The sequence below is a fragment of the Saccopteryx leptura genome, chromosome 3, assembly GCF_036850995.1.
Source record: "Saccopteryx leptura isolate mSacLep1 chromosome 3, mSacLep1_pri_phased_curated, whole genome shotgun sequence".
In the NCBI taxonomy this organism is placed as follows: domain Eukaryota; kingdom Metazoa; phylum Chordata; class Mammalia; order Chiroptera; family Emballonuridae; genus Saccopteryx; species Saccopteryx leptura.
In genome coordinates this window covers 114,953,964-114,976,474 of record NC_089505.1, presented here as the reverse complement: position 1 = coordinate 114,976,474, position 22,511 = coordinate 114,953,964, and the positions used below count along the sequence as shown (strand labels likewise).

Genomic DNA, 22,511 nt, shown 5'->3' with positions numbered 1-22,511 from the left:
TTCATTTATAAACATTCACCATTATTCGTTAAAAAAAATGGATCATCTGAAAATGTGGGTTCGATCCCTGGTCAGAGCACATATCAGAAGCAACCAATGAATACACAACTAAGTGGAACAACAAACGAATGCTTCCATCTGTCAATTTTTCAAAAAAAGGCTAATGAGCCTGACAGGTGGTGGCATAGTGGATAGAGCGTAGGACTGGGATGCGGAGGACCCAGGTTTGAGACCCCGAGGTCGCCAGCTTGAGCGCGGGCTCATCTGGTTTGAGCAAAAAGCTCACCAGTTTGGACCCAAGGTCACTGGCTCAAGTAAGGGGTTACTTGGTCTGCTGTAGCCCTGCGGTCAAGGCACATATGAGAAAGCAATCAATGAACTAAGGTGTCACAACAAAAAACTGATGATTGATGCTTCTCATCTCTCTCCGTTCCTGTCTATCCCTCTCTCTCTCTGTATCTGTAAAAAAAAAAAAGTAAAGAAAAAGGCTAATGAAAAAATATATAACATAGTTGTAACTGAGCTTAAATGTAAGAGGCTTGATTTCTATTTCTGCATTTAGGCTCATGCTGTTTTAGCACTACTCAAGGTTTTTTAATATTACCAAGAAATATTGTGGACAGCAATAAAAACTTTAGCTTCAATAATGGATGGTTCATCCTTTTAAGGGAATATGTGGAACTTTAAAAATGTCACATTTCATTGGCTCAGCAGTAGGGCATCGGCCTGGCGTGCAGGAGTCCCGAGTTTGATTCCCAGCCAGGGCACACAGGAGAAGCGCCCATCTGCTTTTCCACCGCTCCCCCTCTCCTTCCTCTCTGTCTCTCTCTTCCCCTCCCGCAGCCGAGGCTCCATTGGAGCAAAGATGGCCCGGGAGCTGGGGATGGCTCTGTGGCCTCTGCCTCAGGCGCTCGAGTGGCTCTGGATGCAACAGAGCGATGCCCCAGAAGGGCAGAACATCGCCCCCTGGTGGGCATGCCGGATGGATCCCGGTCGGGCGCATGCAGGAGTCTGTCTGACTTCCTCCCCGTTTCCAGCTTTGGAAAAATGAAGAAAAAAAAAATGTCACATTTCAAAGCAAAATTGCTATGCAGAAAAACTTGCTCTTTTCAACTTGATTAATGGTGCCTATGCTGTCATATATACTGCTCACAAAAATTAGGGATTATTTCAAATGAATATGAAGCAATAAAATATCTCCTAGTTTTTGTGGGCAGTGTAGAAAATTCCAGGCACTGCTAGGAGGTAAACTTGTATTAATTTCTTCCAAAAAAAAAAAAAAATCAGATCTAAAAACCATTTCCTCAGAGGTTGCAAGATAACGACACCCTACTTTACTAAAATCAAATACAGCTAGATGCCCCAGTTAAATACTACTTGACCTATGCGTATATCTTATGTAAATACATCAATGAAAAACAGTAATATTGAGCACAAGTGTTTTATTTTCCCCAATGGAATGCTTACTGTAATACAGAATACAATTGTTTTTCTCTCAATTGGTATATTTTTAAATTTTTTGCTTTGGTGTTTATATACATAGGAAAATGTCTTAAGTTTTATAAATTAAAGAGGATGAGGAATTGATCAGGTATCAAGGGTGGGATGCGAGTATTCTCTCTGCAAGTCAGTAATACTGCTATGCCCATTAAAGTGCCAGCAAATGGATAAAAATATTACTGAAATTCACACTACATATTAAACCACCTTCCCCCCCGCATTTCAAGAAAAAATGGTATTTACTGCAGAAACTCAGTATAATGTTATGTATAAACATTTTGTACACTCTCACATAATTATCTAATTTGTTATAAATATAAAATCAGGAATGGTAAAAGTAGTTTTCATCAATTCTTTATAATTTAATATTTTTCTGTAAAAACTTTATCACTTCCTGAACATGTTTGGAATTATCTTTTTATAGGAATTTACTCTTCCATATTAATTCTAATTCTTGGATTTCTCACCATGAATTCTCTAAGATTTATTTAATATCTAAGGTTCTCTCATATTCATTAAGTGATTATGCATGAATTTTTTGATGTACCGTAAGATTTGACTTCTGAGAAAATGCTTTACCACATCTGTTACATTCATAGGGCTTTTCTCCTGTATGAATTATCTGATGTCTAAGGAGATGAGACTTCTTGATGAAGGCTTTGCCACATTCAACACACCCATGAGGTTTTTCTCCTGTGTGAATTCTTTGATGCGTAACAAGCACAGATGTGTTGCCAAAGGCTTTGTCACATATGATACAATGGTAGGGTTTCTCTCCTGTATGAAATCTAGAGTGTTTATTAAGGGATGAACTATACCTGAAGGTTTTCCCACATTCCTTACACACGAATGAGTTCTCCAGTGTATGAGATCTCACATGTTGAGAAAAGGAGGAGTTCCACGTGAATGATTTCCCACACTGACTGCATTCATAAGGTTTCTCTCCAGTGTGAAGTCTCTGGTGGACCACGAGCTGTGCTTTCTGCCTAAAAGCTTTCCCACAGTCACTGCAAACAAAGGGTCTCACTCCATTATGAATTTTCTGATGAGTTGCAAGGTGCGCCTTACTGCTATAGGCTTTCCCACAGTCATTGCATTCAAAGCGTTGTTTTCTTGTATGATTTTTTTCATGCCTAATGAAATGAAACTTCTTTTTGTAGGCTTTCCCACAATCCTTGCATTCATAAGGGTTTTCTCCATTATAACGTCTATTATAATTAAATAAGTCTAAAGTAGGTTTCAAACTCTTCCCATGTGATTTGCGTATATATATCTTTCTTGCATTCAGATGATTTTTTCCAGTATAACTTGTGCTCATGCTACAACCATGGACTCTCTCTACAGTCATAATTTTATTAAACATGAACAAAACTGAATTCAAAAAATTGTCTTTGCTTTCCTGGTGCTTCTCTGAGTCATCAACAAATAGGCAGTCGGCTTCTAAAAAGGAATACAATAAAACATTCCTAGTTATTTTTTTCCACCAACAGTTATAGAAAAACTTATACGACTTGAAATCTAGTCTTTCATTTTGAAACAAATCCTGTATTTGCCTTGCTCCCAAGCTTTTGTTTTCAGTTTAAATTGAATTTATTGGGGTGACACTGGATAACAAGCTCCTGAGCTTTAAGAATAAAACTCTAAAAAGGAAATGGGAACCGATGAATGACAGTAATGAGAAGAGATGGCTTATCTTGTGACTTGTGGAAAGACAGTAAAATGGGCACAAGGTACAGTGAGTGAGGAGGGTACAAAGGAAGTCAAAGGTTGCTAAACAAGGCTGCATGGGTAGCTCACAGAATGAAGAAAGCCCACTGTGGAGATCTGATTAATGCATAGGGTAACTAGGGAAACAAAAGACAAAGGAGTTAAGAGAAAATATCAGAGGATAAATTAAGAGGAGGCAGATCAGAACCAGAGTCCTCACTAACTAATCTCTAGATTACCCTATAGCTCCGTTTCCCTCATTCACATCTTTTTCCTCTTAATCACCTGGCACAATGTCAGTTCCCTTCAGGAATATTCTTGTAACTCCAGTCCTAACCCCATCCAAACCACAGCTGAGACATATCTGTAGACAGAGCTCCAACTTGACTACAGCTGGGACTCATTTTCCCATGTACTTATTTGTAAGCCCAGGAGTACAATGTCCACACAAGTCATTCAAGTGGAAAGTCATCCTTAGCCCAAGCGCAGATTCAGTCTGCTTGCTGTCATTTTTATTCTGACTGGGTTTCTATGTATGAAAACTATTTGTCATATTTTTTTTTTACAAGAACTGTTTTTATATCCTCTATCAATCTGCCTAACAAAGTAATCCCCAGAAATTTGCCTTGGTCCTGAAGTCAGACTTTTTCATGCCTATCCTCAAAACCCCATAAATCCCAAATCTGTCACTCCATCAAAAAAGAAAGAAAAAAAGAAACTAGGAAGAGGGCATTATAATTCCGTTTCTGAGATTCCTTCCATATGGAGTTTTAACACAAAATCCTTAGCCTCTTGCTCCATGACTTACCTTTCTGTGGAGCTGGACTGAGTAGTGGCCACAGACTACAATCTTCACAGAGTGGTTCTAAATATAGGGATTGGGTTTCTGTATTCTCTCCTCACTTCAACCAATGGGAATCAGCATCCCATGTTACCTCAACCAATAATAACCAGCTGAAAAACCCGAGGTAATTAGCCTGGTGAACAAACTTTGCAATATAATGAATTCACTCATGGTATCTAAGCATGCTTTCTTCTAGTCCTCAACAAAAACCTTCCGTTCAAGGATTCTAGACTTTAGCTACAATCTTTTGCTCATGCTCCTTTCCCACTGTAACTTGCCCTCCTTTATCCCCTCTTATCCTATCTAGTGCTTAGATATCTTTAGGGAGGAACCACCGTTTCAAGATATTAAAAAAAGACTTCCAGCCTGACCAGGCAGTGGCGCAGTGGATAGAGCATCGGACTGGGATGCAGAGGACCCAGGTTTGAGACCCTGAGGTCACCAGCTTGAGCGCAGGCTCATCTGGCTTGAGCAAAAAGCTCACCAGCTTGGACCCAAGGTTGCTGGCTCAAGCAAGGGGTCACTCGGTCTGCTGAAGGCCCGCGGTCAACGCACATATGAGAAAGCAATCAATGAACAACTAAGATGTCGCAACAAGAAATGATGTCGCAACGATGATTGATGCTTCTCACCTCTCTCCATTCCTGTCTGTCTGTCCCTATCTCTCTCTCTCTCTTTCTGTCTCTGTAAAAAAATAAATAAATAAAAAATAAAAATAAAAAAAGACTTCTAATACTCGCATACCTTAAACTTTAAGCTCCATTTTCTCTGAATGTCTAAGATAGTCACTGCTGCTGCCTACATCATGCATTTTGACAATTAACTTAGAACAGAACCGCAATGTTATCATGCAATGAACAAATGTTCCACACCCATCAATTTATATATATTTTATATGGCTAAGTTTTGCCTTCTTTTACTACAGTTTACATATCTGGAAAAAACTCATTGGTTTTTGTTGTTTTGCTTTCTTTGAATACTTCTAAGGAAACAAGAGCCTTCTTGAAACTAAGAATAAGAAACATCCCCACAATGCTGACTTTACAATACTGAATTAATGAAATGGCCCGACCTGTGGTGGCACAGTGGAGAGAACATCAACCTGGAACACTGAGGTTGCCGGCTTGAAACCCATCAAGGCACATATGAATACTCCTTGCTCCCTCTCTTTTTCTCTCCCCTCCACCTTCTAAAATCAATAAATAAAATCTTAAAAAACAAACAAGCAAGAATTAGGCCCTGACCAGTTGGCTCAGTGGTAGCGCAATGACCTCACTAACTAACCTCTAGATCACCCTATCAGGATAGCTCCATTTCCCTCATTTACATCTTTTTCCTCTTAATCACCTGGCACAATGTCAGTTCCCTTCAGGAATATTCTTGTAACTCCAGTCCTCTAACCCCATCCAAACCAAGCTGAGACATATCTGTAGACAGAGTTCCAAGCCCAGGAGTATAATGTCCACACAAGTCATTCAAGAGCTGGTGTTTGCTTCCCAGTCTGGGCACACAGGGGGAGCAACCATCTGCTTCTCCCCCTCCTATCTCTCTCTTCTTCTCCCACACCCATGGCTCCATTGATTCAAGCACATTGGCCCTGGGCACGGAGGATGGCTTTGTCAAGCCTCTGCCTCAGGCACTAAAAATAGCTCTGTTGCCAGCAGCCCCAGATGGGCAGAGCATTGGCCCCAGACAGGGGTTGCCAGGTGGATCCTAGCCAGGGCACATGTGGGACTCTCTGTATCTCCCCTACTCTCACTTAAAAAAAAAAAAAAGAATGAAATGTTCATTGAATGTCCTTTATGTGTCCAACAATAGTGTAAAGGAAAAATGATATAGGTCTTTCTCTTCAGGGCATTACCATAAGAAAACTTGCTTTTAAAAAAATCTAAGACAGGATTTGTCAAAAACAAATTTTTTGATTGATTTGAGAGAGAAAAATAAACATCAATTTGTTGTTCCATTTTATTTATGCACTCATTGGTTGATTCTTGTACGTGCCCTGACAAGGTATCAAACCCGCAACCTTGACATATCATATGATGCTCTAACCAACTGAGCTACCCAGTCAGGTTTTTATGACAAATCCATATTAGAGTTGGGATGGGAGTTCAAAGAACGTAGAAATTAACCTAGGCTGGAGTTACCATTAAAGAGAAAACTGAACTCAGATTTAATAGCATACTGGTTTTAGTTAGATGGAGCCCACCAGAATAAAAGGACTGATGCAGAGAAAACTGTGTACAGGGAACACTAATGAACCCAACTGCCATGGAATAGGGAAAAGATGAACAATTCTGGATAAAGAAAATGGGATCATGTTGGAGAGGGATTTAAAAGCCATTTACATATCACAATACAAGGTAGAAAGGAATAACTTATGTTTATCAGGAACATGAAAATAAAAATAGAATAATTTTAATAAATCTTGCAGGAACATCTAAGATAAACCAAAAAATATAAAAGAATTCACAATAAAGGAATATGAACAGCCTAGACAACATATCAGGAGTTAAAATTAATTTGGTTTAATTGTGTACCTGAAACTTGTATGATTTTATTAACCAATGTCACCCTAATAAATACAATAAAAATTTTTTTTAATTCATTTGGTTTATGCCAGTAGTTAAGGTCCTAGGTAATCTAAAAAACACTTAATTGGTGTCTTAATCATTTGAAATGTACTTCTTCTATAGGCTCTGTGGAAAGTGAAATTTTTATTTTGAATCAGTCTGGGATAAACTAATAGTTGAAATAATAGGCAATAAGTCACAACAGTACTTAAGGAGAAATTCTTGAGAGGAAAAAAAAACTAAATTGCTTACCACAGTGATTTTGAGACTGCAAAGCAGCAGGCCAGTCGTTATCCTTTACTGTAATATAAAGACAGTGGTGAAGGTTGAAGAATATTGGCTAAGAAAAAAAGCAACTATAAGGCCAGGTAGGATAAAATTAGGGTGATAGGCAGTCAGGCAAAGATGCTGAAGACAGTATAAAACACATAACTTTAGTCTTTAGTGATTGTTTCAGAGGGAGTTACTGTCAGAAAAGTTCAGAAGGTAGAAGAGAAGGCAAGAAGCACAAGCTGAAAAAGCAGTAAGAAAGGGTGAAGGCAAGGAACCAACCTAAAGTTAGAAGAGAATTTCCAATAGATAATCAATATTGCCACATGAAACAGACAGATAAACTAGAATGTAGACAAGGTAAGGATTAATATTTTCCCTATTTTATAAATAAAATTGTGCTACAAAGTAATTAGGTTAGACAGTGATTGGTGGAGTAAGACTTCAAATTCACACTATCTGACTACACGCTAAGGATCAGATGTATGGAAAAGATCTGCAGTCATGTTGGGGAGGAAGGGGAATGAGGATTTTAGGAATTAAGAGAACAAAGCAAGGACTAGATGAAGCAGGCAGTGCGAGTAGAGAAGAAAGGGACAATCATTCATACAAGAGCTGAGCACAGAGAAAGAGCAGCAGTGCGGGGAGAGTAAAAGTGAAGGTGTCATTTGGACATCTGATGATGTTATGTCAGGTGTACCCAGTAACTTCCAAAGGTGTGTGGCTGTTAAGAAATGCTTCCTGAAAAATATTTCAGAAGTGCCTGTTCCTCAATGACTAATTCCTAAAACTCTCATCTACCTGTTTTTCTCTGACTCACCAGGGTGGCTCCAATTTGGGTTCTCTCCCACCACCATCTGCAGCTCTTGTCCTTACTCTACCTTGAAGATCACTTTTGTTTTGGTAACTGGACACCCCGTTCATGGGAAACAACACAGCTGGGAACAATTGTGCTAGGGACAAACTGCCTCACAACTCAGGTCTCCTTGAGTCTCAGGGCCTATCAACGATGACAAAGTCTTTAGAACAGAAAGACTCTTCTCCACTTGGGGAGGTAGAAGAATAAACAGACTGACTTCCAAAGGGGATGAAGAATCTCTGATCACTAAAATTTAGGGCCAAACTCACTAAAGCTTCAGAACGTTCAGTTTTCACAAGCCTTCAAGGAAGGGCACTATTAATAGATTCTGAATTACAATGAAAAGTTACTACCCACTGTCCTTACCCACTGAGATGAGGTTTCTAAAGTTCTCCAACATCACATCCCAATACAATGTTCTCTGATCACAGTCAAGCAGCTGCCACTCCTCTGAGGTGAAGTCCACAGCCACATCCTGGAATGTCACTGATCCCTGCAACAGCACATTAATCTTCAAACTAAAGTGTGAATCATTTGGGGACTTGCAAAATAATCATGTCAGTCTCTTCTGGTCATATCATGTTCATTGCCAAGTTTTCAGAAAGTTATATATGATAACAACTGCGTGTCTGATTCAGAAGTAGACTCCGTAATAGAGACAAAAGTCTTATTTAAAATATTCAACTAGTGCCAAGACAATTCAATGGGGGAAAGTATAATCTTTTTAACAAATGGTGTTGGGACAGTCGGATATACATAAGCAAAAGAATGAAGTGGAACTCCCCCACTCCCATATACCCCTCACATCATATTCAAAATGAACTAAAAATGGTTGAGAGGTCTAAAGGTAAGAGCTAAACCTAAAATATCTTAGAAGAAAACAGGAGTAAATCTTTGTGATCTTGGATTAGCAGGTGTTTTTTTTAATATGACAGAAAAAATGTAAGTGACAAAAGAAAAATAGGTAAGTTGGAATTCATCAAAATTTTAAAATCTTGTGGTTCAAAGGACACCATCAAGAAAGTGAAAACACGGCCCCTAGCTGGTTTGCTCAGTGGCTAGAGCATCAGCCCGGTATTGAAGCATCCCAGACCTGGTCAGGATACAAAAGAGAAGCGACCATCTGCTTTTCTTCCCCTCCCTCTCCCTCTTTCCACAGCCAGTGACTTGATTGGTTTGAGCATAGGTCCCGAGCACTGAGGATAGCTCGGTTGGTCCAAGTGTGTCAGCCTTAGGCACTATTTCAAGCATCAGACCCGGACATGGGTTGCCAGGTAGATCCCGGTCAGGGCATGTGGGAGTCTGTCTCACTATCTCTCCTCCTCTCACGTAAAAAAAATAAAAATAAGAAAGTGAAAACACAACACAGAATGGGGGATATATTTGCAAATCACGTATCTGATAAGTGATATGTATCTAGAATATAAAAAGAACTCATTACACAACAATAACAAGACAAGCTAATTTGAAAATAGGAAAAGTATTTGAACAGAAATTTTTCCAAAGACATAAATAGTCCATGAGCACATTAAAAGATGCTCAACTTCATCAGTCATTAGTAAAATGTGAATCAAAATCTCTATTAATAAGGTATCACTTCACACCCACTAGGATGGCTAAAATTAAAGACAACGATAAGTGCGGCAACTAAAAAACAAACAAAAAAAACAGTTGGCAGCTCTGCAAAATGTTAAAAAGAGTTACCATATGATCCAACAATTCCTAATAGGTACATACTCAAGATAACTGAAAATACATACCCACACAAAAACCTGTGCACAGATGTTCATAGCAAGCAGAATTATTAATAGCCAAGAAGTGAAACCAGTTTGGGTATCCATCAACTAATGAATGGATAAAAAATACTGCACATGATGCAATACTGCTCAACAATTAAAAGGCAACTAAAACATAGATGAAAATATGGGTGAAAAAAGTTACAAACAATCACATATTGTATGATTCCATTTGTTTTTGTTTTTGCGAGACAGAGAGAAGGACAGACAGACAGGGACGGAGAGATGAGAAGCATCAATCATTAGTTTTCCATTGCGCATTGCGACACCTTAGTTGTTCATTGATTGCTTTCTCATATGTGCCGTGGGGGTGTGTGTGTGCTACAGCAGAGTGTGACCCCTTGCTCAAATCAGTGACCTTTGGGCTCAAGCCAGCAACATGGGGTCATGTCTATGGTCCCATGCTAAAGCCAGCGACCCCATGCTCAAACCAGATGAGCCCACACTCAAGCAGGCAACCTTGGGGTCTCGAACCTGGGTCCTCTGCATCCCAGTCTGATGCTCCATCCACTGCACCACTGCCTGGTCAGCCATATGATTCCATTTGTATAAAATGTTCAGAATAGGCAAATCTATAAAAACAATAAGTAAATTAGGGCTGGGGAAGGAAGGAATGGGTATGGAGTTTCTTTTGCAAGTAATGAAATGTTCTAAAATTAGATAGTAGTGATGGTTTCACAATTCCATGAATATACCAAAAATAGTGAATGATATATCCTTTAAACAGGTCAACTGTTAACATGCAAATTATATATCAATAAAATCACTTTAAAATATTGCTTATATAGTAGTCTTCATTCATTCACTTATATTTAATGATGACCAGATACTATACTAGTGATGCAAAAACAAGAAAATTACTGCCCTCAGTAATCTTACAATCTATTAGACACTTGAAAATAAACGTGTAAGTACAGTAAGATGTTAAGGGGCCCACATAAGCATAATAAAATAGGAAGATGCGAATTTTTGTTAACATGATAAAATATATCCTCTCAACCATAAAGCCAAACTCGTGCTTAATTAACTTAAATTTAAATTTTAAAAAAGATTTTATTTACTCATTTTAAAGATTTTTTTATTTATTCATTTTAGAGAGAGAAAGAGGCGTGGGAGGAGCAGGAAGCATCAAGTCCCATATGTGCCTTGACCAGGGAAGCCAAGGCTTTGAACTGGCGAACTCAGCATTCCAGGATGACGCTTTATTCACTGCGCCACCACAGGTCAGGCTATTTACTCATTTTAGAGAGGAGAAAGGGAGAGAGGAAAAGGGAAAGGGAGAGGGAGAGGGAGAGGGAGAGGGAAAGGGGGAGAAGAGGAGAGGGGGAGAGGGGGAGAGGGGGGAGGGGGAGAGAGAGAGAAATAAAGAGAAGGGGAAAGGAGCAGGAAACATCAACTCCCATTTGTGCCTTGACCAGGCAAGCCCAGGGTTCCAAACCAGCAACCTCAGCATTCCACGTCAATGCTTTATCCACTGTGCCACCACAGGCCAGGCCTTATATTGAAATTTAAAAAGGCATATGGCTACATGTCTGTCACAAAGAAATATTAAGACCATAGAGAGCAGGAGGGAGTAGGGGTCAGCAGCTACATAACACATGGGCTGGCCTACTATTTTTGTAAATAAAGTGTTACTGAGACATAGTTATATTTTATCTCAACTATAAGGGCAGAGTTGTGTTGTTTCCACAGAGCCTATATACCTTTCAGGCCTAAAATATTTACTACTTTGCCCTTTTAGTTAAGAGACTAGGTAAGGTTTATCCCAGGAATACATAGATAGCTCAATATTAGTAAATGTATTAGAAATTCTCTAAACTGCTAAAGAAAAAAATATATAACTTAATTGACAGGTATTAAAAAAGAATATGATTTTAAAAAAAAACCCATTTATGAAAATAATGGTCACAAACAAAAACAAAAGACAACTATTTACCACAATACAAGAGGAAACAGTGAAACACTGGAAACATTCCCATTAAAAATAGAACAAAAAGATTTTGGCTAGCAATCATATTCAAAATTATAATTACTAGAAGTCCTGTCCATTGCAATAAGACAAGAAAAAACAGAGATATACATATTGAGCAGTCAGGGACAAACTCCATTTGAAGAATACAGGATTGTCTAACTTAAAAATCTAAAAATCAATTAAAAACCTCTTAGACTTAAGAAGAATTCTAGAAATTAACATACAGTCATGTGCTGCATAATGTTTCTGTCAATGACTGACCATATAGACAGTTGTGATACCAGAAGAGTATAATGGTGCTGAAAAATTCCTATCACCTAGTGATGTTGTAGCTGTCATAACCTCATAGTACAACACATTATTCATGTGTTTGTGACGATGCTGGTGTAAACAAACCTATTGTGCTGCCAGTCATATAAAAGTATATACCACATATAATTATGTACAGTATATAATATTTGACAATGATAATAAACTATTGTTACTGATTTACTATTTACTATACTAAACTTTTTATTGTTATTTTAAAGTGTACTATTTCTACTTACTAAAAAATAGTTTCGGCCCTGGCAGGCTGGCTCCGTGGTAGAGCATCGGCCTGGCGTGCGGGAGTCCAGGGTTCGATTCCCGGCCAGGGCACACAGGAGAAGCACCCATCTGCTTCTCCACCCCTCCCCCTCTCCTTCCTCTCTGTCTCTCTCTTCCCCTCCTGCAGCCAAGGCTCCATTGGAGCAAAGTTTGCCCAGGCGCTGAGGATGGCTCTGTGGCCTCTACCTCAGGCACTAGAATGGCTCTGATTGTGGCAGAGCGATGCCCCGGATGGGCAGAACATTGCCCCCTGGTGGGCATGCCGGGTGGATCCCAGTCGGGCACATGCAGGAGTCTGTCTGACTGCCTCCCCATTTCCAACTTTAGAAAAATACAAAAAAAAAAAAAAAAAAAGTTTCCTGGCCTGATCAGGAAGTGGTGCAGTGGATAGAGCCTCGGACTGGGACACAGAGGACCCAGGTTCAAAACCCTAAGGTTGTTGGCTTGAGTGCAGGCTCATCCAGCCTGAGCACAGGTTCGCTTGCTTGAGCATAAGATCATGGAAATGACCTCATGGTCGCTGGCTTGAGCCCAAAGGTCACTGGCTTGAAGTCACCTGCTCTTCTGTAGGCCCTCCCCTCCCTGCCCCCCATCAAGGAACATATGAGAAAGCAATCACTGAACAACTAAGGTGCCACAAGGAAGACGTGATGCTTCTCATTTCTCTTCCTTCCTGTCTGTCTGTCCCTATCTGTTCCTCTCTCTGACTCTGTCCCTGTCAAAAAACAAAAAAATGTTTTCTGTAAAACAGTATGGTATGTTATGCCAGCAGCCTCATACGTTTCATGTTTACAGTTCTCTTGATTGAATCATTTTCTCTTGTACTTGGTTTAATCGCATGTTGTTTTATACATACATGGTTTAATCGCATGTTGTAATATACTATACAGACTTGCAACCTAGAAGCAACAGCTGATACCATCTAGCCTACATTTGTAGTTGGTTATACCATCTAGGCTTGTGTACATTTAATATGATGTGATTATATTATATGATGTTCAACCAATGACAGAATGCTTAACGATGCATTTCTCAGTTGTAAAGCAGTGCATAACTACAAAGCCAAACAGATTAATCCATACTTTCCTATATAACAGAATAGCCAATAAGAAAATATAATGAAAAAAAATTTATCATTCTCAATAGCAACTTTAACCACATAAGAATAAACATTACAGCCTGACCAGGTTGTGGCACAGTGGATGGAGCATCAGCCTGTGATGCTGAGGACCCAGGTTTGAAACCCTGAAGTTACTGGCTTGAGTGTGGGATCATGGACATGACCTCATGGTCATTGGCTCACCTAGAGCCCCCAGGTCAAGGCACATATGAGAAAGCAATCAAATGCCAGACCTGTGCTGGTGCAGTGGATATAGTGTCAACCTGGAACACTGAGGTTGCCCATTCAAAACCCCGGGCTTGCCTGGTCAAGGCAACATATAGGAGTTGATGCTTCCTGCTCCTCCCCCTGCCCTTCTTTCTGTCTGCTCACCCCTACCTCTAAAATGAATAAATAATAAAAAATGAATTTAAGGAAAAAAGCAACCAATTAACAACTAAAGTGCGGTAACTAAGAGTCAATGCTTATCTCTCTCTGTCTCTCGCTAAAAATTAAATAAAGAATAAACATTACAAAAAATGTACAAGAATTACTATGAAACTATAATGAAGGACATATAAAAAATTAAATAAGTTAAAGACTCATTACTGAAAAGTCATTAATTCTCTTCAAAGTAATCTAAAAGTGTAATGCAATCATAATAAAAACACCTAACATACTTCTTCAGGAACTTTGACAACTTCATTTTAAAATGCACATAGAAGAGAAACTGGTCAAGAATGGCTGAAGACACTGAAAAAGGAAGAGAAACTGCTCAAGAATGGCTGAAGAACCTGACCAGGCGGTGGCGCAGTAGATAGAGCGTCTGACTGGGATGCAGAGGACTCAGGTTCGAGACCTCAAGGTTGCCAGCTTGAGTGCGGGCTCATCTGGTTTGAGCAAGGCTCACTAGCTTGCGCCCAAGGTCACTGGCTTGAGCAAGGGGTTACTCGGTCTGCTGTAGCCCCCCAGTCAAGGCACATATGAGAAAGCAATCAATGAACTAAAGGAGCTGCAATGAAGAATTGATGTTTCTCATCTCTCTCCCTTCCTGTCTGTCTGTCCTTCTCTCTGACTCTGTCTCTGCCACAAAAAAAAAAAAAAAAGAATGGCTGAAGACACTGAAAAATGCACAAGGATACCTGTTACTTATTTTTCCAGATGAACTTTAAAAGGGTTTATATAGTACTGCTTGGCACTTTTTACTCCAGGAAACACTCTAAGAGAAAGGCATAGGAAATCAGATGTTATATTTATCACAGGGCTCTTGATGTGAGTTTTTAATATTATCTCTATGAAAACCCTTTATAAGATATTTTCTTCAGAGGAATGTGCCAGGAAAATCTTTACTTATCTCGGAAACTACTTTGCTTTATCCTCACAGACAATGCCAACACTTTAACTGGTTATCCATTTTCTATGACTGTCAGAAACAGTGGATACACAAATACAGCTCAAATTTATTACAACTATGTGCAGACCCTGTGACCGAAGTATCAATTTGCCTATTTTCTAAATTTCCTTTTGGACCTCATCTATTCAATTTACATTTTCCCTGACTGTACTATAATTTCCTTTTTATATGGACTTTGAGAGGTTTAAATGACTGAATAAATTAAATGGATGTCTTACCTGGAGGTTAATCATTTTCTGCAATTCTTGCACAGAGATCTATGAAAGTAAAAATGGGAAAGAGAATAATAGCAGGACATGAAAGACCAGGACTGCAATGCAGAATCCTGCTCTATCGGAACATAAGTACTCACAATGCAGCCTCAGAGAATGCCACCAAATGGGAGAATGTTTCTAGCCAGTCAGAAAAGCCCCTATTTTAAAAGCACCACTGTTGGTCAAATAAGTTTTTTTAAATATGACATATGTTTGCTCGCTTTTGGTGTGGGAGACAGGCTGTAAGCTGGCAAAGTCATTATAGCCCCACACCCTTGACTGTTGCATGATAGGGGGAGGTGCACTCTTATGAGGAATCCCATTTATGCCTTAGATAAGTGACTTTGTATCAAAGACTTCCTTATTTGTATATTGGATTAAAGCTTTTGATTTCTACACTATAAAATGGGGACAGACCGGGGGCCTGCTCTCTCAGTTCCTGCTATCACCATTGCAGGGGCCTCCCTGATCTCCTGCCCTCCATGGGAAAAGCAGGTTGCAGAAAACCTGCTTTTCCCTTGGCTTCTCTTGTGGCTTGCCTGTCTTGGTGAGACACCAATAAACAGAATGGCTCACCATCCTCTGACTCCACCATTTCTTTACCATCTGCCCGAATCCAATGGGAACCTGCATGTGAATGGCCATGATGGTGGCTCCTGGCCTTACATACACTCCCTACTTGTGATTCTGTTATGAATATATGGATGGTGTACACTTCTGTCCTACTGATCTATAGAGCAAGTTGACCTTTTTTTTGTTTGTTTGTTTGTATTTTTCTGAAGTGAGAAACGGAGGCGGAGAGACAGAATCCCACATGCACCTGACCGGGATCCACCCAGCAAACCCAATAGGGGGTGATGCTCTGCCCATCTGGAGTGATGATCCGTTGCCCCAGAGCCATTCTAGCACTTGAAGTGGAGGCCATGGAGCCATCCTCAGCGTCCGGGTCAACTTTGATCCAATGGAGCCTTGGCTGAGGGAGAGGAAGAGAGATAGAGGGAAAGGAAAGGGGGAAGGATGGAGAAATAGATGGGTGCTTCTCCAGTGTGCCCTGGCTGGGAATCGAACCTGGGACTTCCACACATGGGGTCGAAGCTCTACCACTCAGCAAACCAGGCAGGGCCAGTTATTGACCTTTGAACCAGTAACTTTCCCCCCCAGAAATTTATCCTAAGAAAATAATAATGAACAAGTGTTAGTCAAATAAGTTTGTAAATATGATATATATGTTTGCTCACTTATAGTTTGCATTGGGTGTGGGGGAGAGGCTGTAAGAAGGCAGGAAGGGTCATTATAGCCTAAGGCAGGGGTCGGGAACCTTTTTGGCTGAGAGAGCCATGAACACCACATATTTTAAAATGTAATTCCTTGAGAGCCATACCATATGTTTAACAGTAAATACAAGTAAATGTGTGCATTTTATGTAAGGCCAACACTTTTAAAGTACAATAAGTCTCTGAATTCTTTTTAATAACGTTGTTATACTGTTGCTAACCAACGATGAATAAAGTACTTCTTACCATTAATGCGACTTCTGGTGCTGCATGGTTTTGCTGATGGCTTTGTAGTCTGGTTGATACATGGTGAGGTTAAGTTTCATGCAGGCGTTGAGACTTCCATCCATTAAACGTGATCGTAGGTTGTTCTTAACGTTCTTTAGATGTGAGAAAGACTGCTCCCATGCATACGTAGAGCCAAACATTGTCAGTACAGCAATATTCACACACTGCAGTGTGTGGTATGTGATGGGAAGCGCGTTCCAAGTTTTGACAATCAGCTGGTCCAGGGTTGAAGTTTTTTCATTTCTCCCTACTTGCGTTTGCTCACCAATTCTGCTTGCTGTCGTGCAAGTCTTTCCAAATCTTCATTCAGTGACTTGAACTTATTCACCCACATGTCTGAGGCCTTCAGGTCAGCAGCTTGTAGCTCAATATCTCTGATGGAGACACCGGGGATGTAACTCAGGTCGGCGTTGTCCACTGCACACTCATGTGGATGGTGATGAACTTAAAAAGACGAGTGCAAGGCCCTGGCCAGTTGGCTCAGCGGCAGAGCGTCGGCCTGGCGTGCAGGAGTCCCAGGTTCGATTCCCAGCCAGGGCACACAGGAAAAGCGCCCATCTGCTTCTCCACCCCTCCCCCTCTCCTTCCTCTCTGTCTCTCTCTTCCCCTCCCGCAGCCAAGGCTCCATTGGAGCGAGGATGGCCCGGGCACTGAGGATGGCTCTGTGGCCTCTGCCTCAGGTGCTAGAATGGCTCTGGATGCAACAGAGCGACGCCCCAGAGGGGCAGAGCATCGCCCCCTGGTGGGCATACCGGCTGGATCCCGGTCGGGCGCATGCGGGAGTCTGTCTGACTGCCTCCCTGTTTCCAGCTTTGGAAAAATGAAAAAACAAAACAAAACAAACAAACAAAGACGAGTGCGCTCACGAAATTCTCCAAAGCCTGCTTTGAATGACTGCAGGAGATTAGATGTGAAGCCTGCTAGCTGCTGGAGATCAAGATGCTGAGCAGGGTCACTTGCTGTGCATGCATCTTTAAACTCTCCCAGTTTTTCAAAGTGTAGTAAACAACCTGTTTCAATATTGGCGATGAAGAGTTCCAGCTTGTTTTCAAATGCAAACATTGCTTGTTGAAGGGATAAGACTGTATTTCCAACGCCTTGCATTTTCACATTGAGCTGGTTCAGATGTTTAGTCATGTCCACAAGATAGTAGAACTTCAGGAGCCATTCAGTGTTAGCTAACTCAGGATGCTCGACGTTTTTCATTTCAAGAAAAGTCCAGATTTCGCTCAGACAAGCCATGAAACGGCTGAGCAACTTCCCTCTTGACAACCAACGCACATTGCTGTGCAGAAGCAGACCAGGATAATTATTTATTCCCAACTTCATCCAGCAGTGTTTTAAACTGGCAATCATTTAAAGCTCAGGCAACAATAAAGTTGACCACCCAAATGACCAGCAACATCACCTCACCAAGCTGCTTGCCACATCTGAGCACAAAGCACCTCCTGATGTAGGATGCAGTGAAAACTTAGGATGGGTCTCTTTTCATGTTCACGAAGAAGCACTACGAATCCTCTGTTTTTCCCCACCATGCACGGAGCACCATCAGTACATACCAAAATAAGTTTATCCATCTGTAGATTTTTTCTTTAGCAACCTCAGTGAAAGACTTGAGTAAATCCTCCCCTCTTGTCTCTTTCATAGGCAAAACAGCAAGACTTTCCTCATGTAGTGTGTCACCGACAGCATACCTTGCAATCACGCTGAACTGGGATAAATGGCTTATGTCTGTTGACTCATCCAAAGCGAGAGAAAAGAATGGTGCTGCACTTATGTCCTTCACTTGTGTTGCCTCATTTTGATTTGCCATCATGATGGTACGATTGTGAACAGTTCTTGCCAACAGAGGCGTGTCTTTTATTCATTTGATTATCTTGTCTTTATCCGAAAGGTCGTCAAAAAGTTCATTGGCAACATCAAGCATGAATGTTTTGGCATACTCCCCGTCTGTGAATGGCTTTCCGTTTCTCACACTTGCTAAAGCACCAGCAAAGCTAGCCGAATTCCAGTCACCTTGTTGGGTTCAAACACAGAGTTGCTGCTGACTAGCTTGCACTCTGCACAGTAGCTCTTGACATGCTTTCTTCATGCTGTCCCCTGCTGGATATTTCAATGCAAATGTAGTATGGCATGTGTCGAAGTGCCACTTTATATTTGACTGTTTCATCAATGCAATTTTATCTTTGCATATTAGACACACGCAGAACCTGCTCTCTCCACAAAGGTGAATTCCTCTGTCCATTCCTGCTGAAAAGTACGATACTCCTCATCTTTTTTTCTTTTAGCCATCTTCTTCATCAAAAGGGTTTCTGCAATTAGCTAGCTGACTACTTGATTAAAAGGAGGGAAGTTTACTTCCTGACCTCACAACGGCCCGTGTACGTTATGCATTATCCAATAAAAATTTGGTGTTGTCCCGGAGGACAGCTGTGATTGGCTCCAGCTACCCGCAACCATGAACATGAGAGGTAGGAAATGAATGGATTGTAATATATGAGAATGTTTTATATTTTTAACATTATTATTTTTTTATTAAAGATTTGTCTGCAAGCCAGATGCAGCCATCAAAAGAGCCACATCTGGCTCGCGAGCCATAGGTTCCCGACCCCTGGTCTAAGACTTAGTTTTAAGACTAAGTCTTTCCCACCCTAAGTGACTGTATCAGAGACTTCCTTGTTTGTATATTGGATTAAAGGTTTTTATTTCTATACTATAAAATGCGGCAGAGGAGCCCATGCTGGAGGAGAGCAGAGAAAGGCCATGTGGAGGAGAGGAGAAGCAGCCAAGATGGCAGAGTGCTGAAGGAGAAGCCAGTTTGTGCAGAGAGAAGGAGATGGGGAACAGAGGTAAATAAGGCTGGTGAGGTTAGAAACCTTTGATTCTAGGAAACTTGAATAAGTCAGTGGCTTTGGGAGCCCTAAATGGAAAGGGAAGTGTTTTCCCACTGTGTGTATTTCTTGCCCGCCGGGTGCAAGCTAGGATTAAAGCTAATGGCCTACCAGTTCTTGGCTCCGTTGTTTCGTTACTGTCTGTCCGAATCAAATGAGAATCTGCACGGGCCAGGTGGCTGTGATGGTAGCCATGGCTACTGTCCATACAACAAGTTAAAAGAATAAGTAAAAGCCTGGTCTCTGAAGCTCAGCATCACTGGAAGTCATTGCTTCCTGTGCTTCTGTGGTCTCCGCGCTAAACCTGGTGTAAGAGATCTCAAGTTAGGTTGGCTTCACTGTGTCAACATAAGAAACTTCAAGACCTGTAAGAATTTTTTATCAGTTTATTTGAGCCAAACTGTTGACAACAGCTGGGAAGCAAAGCCTCAACGGCTTGAGAAAGTGCTCTGGAACATGGCGCCTTCACCACTTATTTTATACAGCAGAATCAAAGGGAAAGCGGTACAGGGATTACATGAAATTGATTGGTGATTAGGGAGGCGAGAGAAAGCAAAACTGACAGATCTCCGGACTGGATAAAAAGTAAAAATGTATAGACTCAAACTTCTTTTATATCACAAGATAAGACAGTTAACAGTTGACAACAATTACAATGAGGAGATTTGGTGGTTCCTGTTCTGATGGGATGGCTGCCCTAAAGCAGGGGCAGAAAAAGATTATCCTTCATTTCTTTCTTTCTTTCTTTTTTTTAATTTTTATTTTTTCTGAAGTTAGAAACAGGGAGGCAGTCAGACAGACTCCCGCATGCGCCCGACCAGGATCCACCCGGCACGCCCACCAGGGGGCGATGCTCTGCCCATCTGGGGCATTGCTCTGTTGCAACCAAAGCCATTCTAGCACCTGAGGCAGAGGCCATGGAGCCATCCTCAGCGCCCGGGCCAACTTTGCTCCAGTGGAGCCCTGGCTGCGGGAGGGGAAGAGAGAGACAGAGAGGAAGGAGAGGGGGAGGGGTGGAGAAGCAGATGGGTGCTTCTCCTGTGTGCCTTGGCCAGAAATTGAACCCGGGACTCCCACACGCCAGGCCAACGCTCTACCACTGAGCCAATCGGCCAGGGCCTATCCTTCATTTCAAAGGCATGTTATCAGGTTGTAGATGCAAAAGACGACAGGCTCCTTTAAGGCCAGCACTGACCTTTATAGAGAAAAATACCACCCTAGGACATGACTTCCGCCATGAACTGCTTTTAGACCCTCCTGTGTGGTAACTTTAGGTCTCTGAGTCTGCAAAGCCACTATGCAGGGCTCACCTGAGCTTGTCTGTTTAGTCTGTGGCCCCTTCTTCATCCACAACTGAGAAGGCTAGATCTAGAAATCCAAGAATTTTTTTTTTTAAGATGGAGCCCTTCAGTTTAGACTTCAAATGTGTGTGTATGTGTCTGTCTCTGTCTCCAAGCAGTACTGCTGGGGCCCTACAAAGGCTAGCATGTGCAAGAGGGACTGACAGCTTTATTTACACAATCTTCACTGGAAGATCTACAGATTCACCTAGTGACCCTTAAAAATGCTGACAAATCGAAATTTAGTCAGTAGTCACTGCTCAAATATATATATATATATATATATATTTTTTTTTTTTTTTGACAGAGACAGAAAGAGGGACAGATAAGGTACAGACAGACAGGAAGGGAGAGAGATGAGAAGCATCAATTCTGGGAAGCATCAATTCTTAATTGCATCACCTTAGTTGTTCATTGATTGCTTTCTTATATGTGCCTTGACTGGGGGGAGGGGGCTATAGCAGAACAAGTGACCCCTTGCTCAAGCCAGCGACCTTGGGCTCAAGCCAGTGACCATGGGGTCATATCTATGATCCCACGTTCAAGCCAGCAACCCCTCGCTCAAGCTGGTGACCCCCACATTCGAGCTGGTGAGCCTGCACTCAAGCCGGCGACCTCGGGGTTTCGAACCTGGGTCCTCCACGTCCCACTCCTACACTCTATCCACTGTGCCACCACCTGGTCAGTCATCAAATATTTCAAAAGAATAAATCCAACTCTGTTTGGTTTTTTTGGTATGGAGCTATCTTCCAAAAAAAAAAAGGAATTTGGAGAAAATTCACTTACTAAGCTGTGAGTCTGGCCAAGACTCTTCCCCTTTCTCAGCTTCAGTTAATTCAAATGAAAAATGAAGACAACAATTACTTCAGGTGATACTTGCGTTAGAATACCTTAAAGAGCACAGTAGTTTCTCTAGAAATATATACTTTTTCCCAGATTTTTTGAAATGATTTAACATCTCCCTGCTCTGGCAGGGCCAACGGTGCTTTTGTAACCTAGAAAGGTACAGTTTGATGCAAACACTCCTACACAGTGACCTATACCAGCGAAGGCTAGAATGCAAACTGAGCCTGCCCCAGCACCGGCCAGGATCTAGGATCCCACTGAGTGACAGTCGGAGCCCGGCGCTTGCTTTCTCTGAACTACTCCAGAATTGGAAAGGGCCCACACACCCAAAGTCACCGCACGTGCGGGCTAAGTTTTACCTTCTCTTAGGTAAGCCAAAAATCCGGCCCGTCTTTCTCCCCGCCCTTCCCTTTGTCACGCAGTCATACCTGTCAGCCTTTCACCGCCACGCTCCCAGCTCCGGGTGGAAGTCCCACATCAGCTCTCAGAGCTGTCCCAGACTCAGGGAGCAACACCCACTCTTACTCAGCGACAGAGGTCTGAAAACTACAGAATGCCGCCTACCGCCACACTGCGCATGTGCGGAAGTAACTGCCACCTAGAGTTCCCAGGCTCCCCCGCGGTGCATGCCATCCATCGGAGACTACATTTCCCATAAGGCCCCTGGAGCTCTCTTTCTGAAAACGTCAGCTGCTTCTACCACTTTCGGGGGAGATTCCTGGGTTTGTATCTTTGGGGCTGTCTTGAGAGCCATGCTCATTTGTAAAAGGCAGGTGCACATATATTTGTTTAAAATGATAAACTATTTAGTTGGTTATAATTAAGTTATAGCTCAGTTCGTTAGAAGTAGTTCAGGATGTAAAATGAAAGTAGTAATTCGGAGTTAATTAAATAGGCAAAGACACTCATAGCAAGCTGAATAACATAGACTTTAATTCACTCATGGTTAAGACGAGGGGTTGGCTGAGTCTAGGTCCTCTCTTCGCTTTGCTTCCG

General features: G+C 41.5%; 1 protein-coding gene across 3 annotated transcripts; it reads right to left on the bottom strand.

Annotated features, from left to right (window-relative positions):
• Nucleotides 1-1,435: 1,435 nt before the first annotated feature.
• Nucleotides 1,436-22,073, bottom strand: ZNF684 (zinc finger protein 684). 3 transcript variants are annotated; one of them, XM_066375977.1, is made up of 8 exons: nt 21,934-22,073; nt 19,441-19,627; nt 14,841-14,879; nt 10,024-10,121; nt 8,120-8,246; nt 6,877-6,924; nt 4,016-4,072; nt 1,436-2,940 (listed from the first exon to the last, which is right to left on the bottom strand). In XM_066375977.1, the coding sequence occupies exons 4-8, from the start codon at nt 10,081-10,083 to the stop codon at nt 2,024-2,026; spliced, it is 1,209 nt and encodes a 402-aa protein (XP_066232074.1). In that variant the 5' UTR covers nt 10,084-10,121; nt 14,841-14,879; nt 19,441-19,627; nt 21,934-22,073; the 3' UTR covers nt 1,436-2,023. The 3 variants fall into 3 exon arrangements, with proteins under 3 accessions (XP_066232074.1, XP_066232076.1, XP_066232075.1); XM_066375979.1 differs by lacking the exon at nt 4,016-4,072; XM_066375978.1 differs by lacking the exon at nt 10,024-10,121.
• Between the last annotated feature and the right edge of the window lie 438 nt (nt 22,074-22,511).

Excerpts from the sequence above, each read along its gene's own strand:
- ZNF684 (XM_066375977.1), bottom strand. The coding sequence starts at position 10,083 with ATGGCTGACCAGGCAGTGGTGCAGTGGATGGAGCATCAGACTGGGATG. Across the intron at positions 6,925-8,119 it reads TAGAAACCTCATCTCAGTGG|TAAAGGATAACGACTGGCCT; the intron begins GTAAGGACAGTG and ends TTTATATTACAG. Across the intron at positions 2,941-4,015 it reads CAGTCCAGCTCCACAGAAAG|AAGCCGACTGCCTATTTGTT; the intron begins GTAAGTCATGGA and ends ATTCCTTTTTAG.